Below are 6,349 nucleotides of genomic sequence, written 5' to 3' on the forward strand. Positions count from 1 at the left end.
GCTTTCGAGTTTCATAATAAAAATGGTGTACATTTAGAAGTAGAATTAGTTAGTCATTAAAAAAAATCTAAAATGATTGATTTATAATTTAAGAAAAATATGTTAATGACATATTTGTTTACAACTAAAGGAAGGATTACATAGGTATAAAAAGGTTTATCTTTTTGGGAAAAGTTAAAATACAAGTGAAAACAAAATTAAAAAGTGTAACAAGGATTTATAGTCATACATAAAATCTTTTAAAAAAGTTCAAAAAAATTAAAAATAAAAAAATAATAACTCAACATAAAAATAAAAATAAAAATGAATTAAAAAAACGAAAATGTTTCCACCCCCCCTCCCCCCCCCCGTCTTTCGAGTTCCAAAAAAAAAGCTGAAAAAGACACAATGTCGATAAAAAGGACACAATGACGAAAATAAACAAAAACCACAATGGTAAATAAAAAAGGCACAATAGAGCGCAAAAATATAACAAAATGCCAAGCAACATAATGTTAAGTAATATAACACAATATCAAGAAAAAAAACACAATTTCAAAAAAAAAAGACACAATCAATGATGAAGATAAACAACAAAACAATGATGAACAAAAAGACACAATAATATTTTTTTTCTCAATATTGTGTTTTTTTAGAATGAGGAAGACGGGATACATTCTTGTTTTTTATTTTATTTATTTTTAATTTTGAGTTATGATGTTTTATTATTTTTTAAGAGTTTTTTTATGGCTATAAATCTTTCTCGCTCTTTTTATTTTCTTCTTTGTAAAATAACCTGACCATATCTTTTTAACTAATTAATAATTTATTTAGTTGCACTCCTCTTTCATTCTTGTAATAACTTTCGTAAACAAAAGGATAAGGCTTAACTTTTCAAAGTACGAGGGTTCAAATGCAAATAATCTCCAGCCAAATCGGTATAGGCTCGACATTAAAAGACTTCGTTCAGAAAATGAAAGGTATTGCATTCAAGTCCCACATGTAACAAAAAATAAGAGATTTTATATTGAGCCTGAGTGTTTTCTCCTGAGAATGAAATGAAGATGACTGAATGATTCGATAGCCCATCAATTATTCAAATAACCGTTCCAAAGAGATAAGGGTTCAAACAAACAAGTTTCATAACAAATTTCATACAAATATAGTTACAATATCCACATAAAATTATGGTTACATAAATATATCAACTTAATTGTAATTCAATAACATATGTTGCATTTATCCATTTATCATATTACTTATGCGTTGTCAATTGTCATTATATAATATTTCATTTCATGTGTGTTTTGCTTGTGGCTGTATGAGGAGCTGCGCAAAAGTGAAAGAAGGAAACAGCAAATAAAAACAATATTTTAATAATTTTTATATTTTTATTACGAATGAATATGAATCCTTTACCTCGTTGTCTCTGAGTTGTTGAAATATCTCCAATTTCTCTTTCCTCTTTTTTTTTTCTTTGTGATGGACTCTACAAGGAGGATTCCAATCTCATCCTCAATCTCAACACCCCCACCATTATTATTGCTCTAATTATCATTTAGTTTATCACCATCTTTATCTTCTTCATCTTCCTCAGCACTTTATTAAATAATGAATGGTGATGATCTTGATCCTGATGATTCCGGCTTTGTTGAAGTGGATCCTACAGGAAGATACGGAAGAGTGAGTAAAAACCCCATCTTTTTATTTTTAATTTTTAATTCCCAGTTTGGTTTTTGATTTCTTGGTGTTTCTTGCAGTATAATGAGATTTTGGGAAAAGGGGCTTCGAAAACAGTGTAAGATAAGAAAGTTGCAAACTTTATGAAAGTTTTGTTGATTTGATTGATGGGATATTCATGAAGAATTTGATGTGGGATTTACAGGTATAGAGCTTTTGATGAGTATGAAGGTATTGAAGTGGCTTGGAATCAGGTGAAACTTTATGACTTCCTGCAAAGCCCTGAAGATCTTGAAAGACTGTATTGTGAGATTCATCTTCTTAAGACCTTGAAACATAATAATATCATGAAGTTCTACACATCTTGGGTTGATACTGCCAACAGGAACATGAATTTTGTCACTGAATTGTTCACTTCTGGTACACTTAGACAGTAAGTGCTTCATTTCATCCCATTTTAGATATTATTATTTTCTTTTAAATGCTATTGATCTGATTTAATTGGATTAATATTATTAATTATTAGGTATAGGCAGAAACACAGGAGGGTTAATATAAGAGCCATCAAGCATTGGTGTAGGCAGATCTTGAAAGGCCTTCTTTATCTTCATAGCCATGATCCACCTGTCATCCATAGAGATCTTAAATGTGATAATATTTTTGTTAATGGCAATCAAGGCGAAGTCAAAATTGGCGATTTGGGTCTTGCTGCCATCCTGCGCAAATCTCACGCCGCGCGTTGTGTCGGTACGTTTAATCAGTTTTCGCATATGATACGCTAAACTTAAGTTCTTCAATCAGATGTTAATAACAACACTTTATGTTCAACGAATTTGTAAATTAGTAGTTTAATACTGCTTTTGATGACGGATGTAGATATGGAAACAATATAGAAACATACATAGTTGTCTTAATATGCAATTTCATTTTCTTGTTTACTTCCAGGAACACCGGAGTTCATGGCTCCCGAGGTTTATGCAGAAGAATATAACGAATTGGTCGACATATATGCATTTGGGATGTGCATTTTGGAAATGGTCACGTTTGAATATCCGTATAGCGAATGCACGCATCCGGCTCAAATCTACAAGAAAGTTATTTCCGTATGAACTCATTCACCCACTCACTTTTTATATTTTCAAAATCCGAATCATATACAAGAAATGATACTCGTTTAACATATATTTGCATATATTTATATGGCATCTTATTTGTATCTCTAATAGGGGAAAAAGCCGGATGCTTTATACAAAGTTAAGGACCCGGAAGTGAGACAATTTGTGGAGAAATGTTTGGTGACGGTTTCTCTTAGGCTTCCGGCTAAAGAGCTACTAAAAGACCCTTTTCTCCAGACGGAAGATTATGGGTATGATCTGAGGCCGATTGATTATTGGAGGGAGTTTGATGGAGTGAATAATCGCCATCTTAATTATGAACATGAAGCACATGAAATCACAACTCATAAAGATGATCATATGGGAGATGTTGATATTTCTATTGAAGGAAGGAGGGGAGAAGAAGACGATGATGGTATCTTCTTAAGGCTCAGAATTGCCGACCGGGAAGGTACGCTCTTGAGAATTTTGTTGGGATGTTGTTTAAATGTTTTAATGTCTTTCTGGCTTTAAGTTGATGCATTTTATCAGCTTGATCATCTTTAAAACTTTACTTTTATAATGCAAGTGGTTTAGACTTCCAAATCCTGGAAATAAGCATGTTATCAAGAATAAGTAGAGAGCTTGTTTTAAGTTTTTCTATGGATAATTTAAATGCATACTTCTCAAAACTTGAATAATATCATATTTACCCAAAAAAAGAAAAAATAATAATAATATCAACGAATCATATTTTCATATTTTTGACATGAAACACGCTTGTCGTATGTAAGGATTTAGGTTATGAATGTTTCAAGTGTAGGAGTAGGTAAAGGGTATAACTGTCATATTATTAATTGGAGTTAATGAAATGACTTGCTTGTTCTGAGGTCTATGTCTAAAGTTGACTGAATAGTCTTTTAAGCTTGAATTAATTATTCATTAATTATTCAGCTATTTTATTGATATTTGTTATACACATTTAAGTATCTAATTATCTATATAATAATAATAATAATAATAATAATAATAATAATAATAATAATAATAATAATAATAATAATAATAATAATAATAATAATAATAATAATTGTTATCTAATTATCTATTTGTTTTATTAAGTAGAGTAGTATATTTATATAAATAACAGGCTTGCTTATGCTCCAAGCCTAGTCAAGCCAAAGCCTAGGCTCAAGTTCAGGCTCATTCATTAAATGAGCTCCAGGATAGGTTTGCGCCCGGGTTCGAGCTTGTTTAGTCTTGACATGATCTGAGCTTATAGTGAGCCAATCGCAAGTAAATCACGAGCGACTTAGCTACTAAAATTGTAAAGGATAATATTTACTTTTTGATTTCATGTACATAAATGATTCTCGAGATGCAATGTCTCGGTTTACACGCCAAAAAGTTATAAAACCCTAACAATATTTAATAAAGACAATTCGAGATGACCATGTAGACAATATTCTACCTTTTCTTTTAATACCATTAATGAATTTCATATTTATTACCATTTTTGAACTAAAAACCTTCGTTACTTAACATTCAAACCAATGCTATTATTGCAGGGCGTGTACGCAACATTTACTTCCCTTTTGACATTGAATCCGACACCGCATTTAGTGTTGCAAATGAAATGGTATTTGAGTTAGACATCACCAACCAAGATGTTCATAAAATAGCTGACATGATCGATGGCGAAATATCATGCTTAGTACCTGAGTGGAAGAAGGGGGGAGTAGAGGAAGACCATGAAAACAACGATAACTACTGTCAAAGTTGCGCACCAAACGGTTATCAAGTCAACCCAAAGTCAAAGCACCCGCTTCAATGTTCAAGACACCATTGTGGAGCCAATATCCACGGTCGGTTCGAAGAAATAACCTACCAGTTTGAAGGCTCCGAGCAGTGTTTAACCGAAGGTGCACCCATTGTCTCGAGCCAGTCTGACGGGCTACAATATTCTGACATATGGGGCGCGAACCAGAGCGAGTACCAGTCGTGCACAGAAGACGAACCGGTGGTTGAGAAGTCGGTTAAGTTTGAAGAAACCGATTCAGCAGACGATTATGAAACCGAGATCAGACAAGAATTAAGGTGGCTTAAAGCTAAGTACCAGATGGAGCTAAGGGAGCTTAGAGATAAACAACTAGGAGCTGCACAAGACAAACATGCAAAACATAAGATGTTGACAAAACATAAAGATGATCATGACGATCACCATCATTTGCTGAAAACATTCGCGTCTGGAACACATTTTGTGTCTTTTAATTTAAATGATGGAGAACCAGAAGCGTGCGAGAAGAGTGGTACAAGAAGTAAGAATTTGTGCAAAGAGGATTTGATTCCTCAACATCTTCATAGGGCAGCTTCACTTCCTGTTGATCCTATAGATTCTTGATATGATATTGTCATCTGATTCTTTTTGCACCCAACAACAGACAATAAGGTGGTGATGATGATGATAGTTTTTACATGTGTTGTTTGTATAGCACTCAGGTGAAGGTGGGTGGAAAGATACACCATTCCTTTGTGATCTGTTGTGAGTGTACATTGCCTATAATGTCATTATGCTTATACATGAAACCATCATCTTTATGTTTGCAAGATGTATATTTATTCTTTTCTTACTTTCTGATTTGAGAAAATGTTGAATTGATCACTCATTTGGTTTGGTTATCAATCTACCTTGATGATGGATTGCAATGGCGAGCGGGTAAGCTCAGTGAAATCATTGGATTTGGTATGTGTAAACGATTTTGGGTTAAAACATGTCCGCACGTTTTAGAAGAACAGGTTTGCTCGCTAAATTATCTGTATTATGACTAGAGGTGTACAAAATATCCGGTTCCAGAAGTGAAATTGGTTTGTAACCCTGAATTGGAACCCATTGGTTTCACAAGAACCGGGACCAACTCCAACCCAAAACGTAGGGCGGACCCTAGTTGGAACCCAAAACGTAGGGTAGACACCACTGGCAACGGTTGTTTGTGAAAAAAAAAAGCCGTTCTGTACATGTTAATGAAGGCTAGTGGTGACAGGGGTGGAGCTAGGCAATTGGGTTCCGGTTTGCCCGAACCTGATCTTTTTTCGATTTTACGTATATGTAGATTATCGTAATAACGAACGAACCCATTCATTTTTTGTGAGCAAATCCGTTATTATTTTAAAAAAATAATTCAACCCAATGATTATGAAAATGGAAAATTCCCAAAATAACCCCTTTTAGAGAGAGTCCCCAAAATAGCCCTTTTTTACTTAAAATTTTTTAGAATTTGGACTTTCCAGACGCATTGGGAAAAAATAATAATATAGGGTAGCAGGCCAAATTTCTAAAGAAAGTTAGGGAGGAGACCGGATTTGGGAAAATAATGAAAGGAAAGTCAAAATTATTTTGAAATCTTGAAATAAAAGTTCAGATTTTTACAAAACTTTTTTCTTAATGTTTCATACATTTTCCGTCCATATTTTCAAATTCTAGGAAAAAGAGATTTTTAAATCTCGTATTGAGAGACGAGATTCTACCACCACCACCACCACCCACCGTTCGCCTTCTACCACCACCATCCACCACCATCCACCCCCACCACCATCCA

The 6,349-nt window shown here is 33.7% G+C and overlaps 1 protein-coding gene across 1 annotated transcript; it reads left to right on the plus strand.

Annotated features, from left to right (window-relative positions):
• The first annotated feature begins 1,489 nt into the window (after window positions 1-1,489).
• On the plus strand, window positions 1,490-5,362 carry LOC143561307 (putative serine/threonine-protein kinase WNK9). The gene is made up of 7 exons (XM_077049429.1): window positions 1,490-1,662; window positions 1,740-1,777; window positions 1,865-2,092; window positions 2,186-2,406; window positions 2,605-2,762; window positions 2,886-3,225; window positions 4,322-5,362. Exons 1-7 carry the CDS (start codon window positions 1,591-1,593, stop codon window positions 5,152-5,154), a joined length of 1,890 nt encoding a protein of 629 aa, XP_076905544.1. The 5' UTR covers window positions 1,490-1,590; the 3' UTR covers window positions 5,155-5,362.
• The last annotated feature ends 987 nt before the right edge of the window (window positions 5,363-6,349 follow it).

Source organism: Bidens hawaiensis, unplaced genomic scaffold (assembly GCF_021521415.1).
Source record: "Bidens hawaiensis isolate Kalapana, Puna unplaced genomic scaffold, B.hawaiensis_p1.1 tig00001143_1, whole genome shotgun sequence".
Lineage (NCBI taxonomy): Eukaryota > Viridiplantae > Streptophyta > Magnoliopsida > Asterales > Asteraceae > Bidens > Bidens hawaiensis.

Bases quoted from the DNA above. Each gene is read 5' to 3' on its own strand.
- LOC143561307 (XM_077049429.1), top strand. From the start codon at position 1,591: ATGAATGGTGATGATCTTGATCCTGATGATTCCGGCTTTGTTGAAGTG. The intron at 2,093-2,185 runs GTAAGTGCTTCA...ATTAATTATTAG, and splicing joins ACTTCTGGTACACTTAGACA to GTATAGGCAGAAACACAGGA. The intron at 3,226-4,321 runs GTACGCTCTTGA...CTATTATTGCAG, and splicing joins CAGAATTGCCGACCGGGAAG to GGCGTGTACGCAACATTTAC.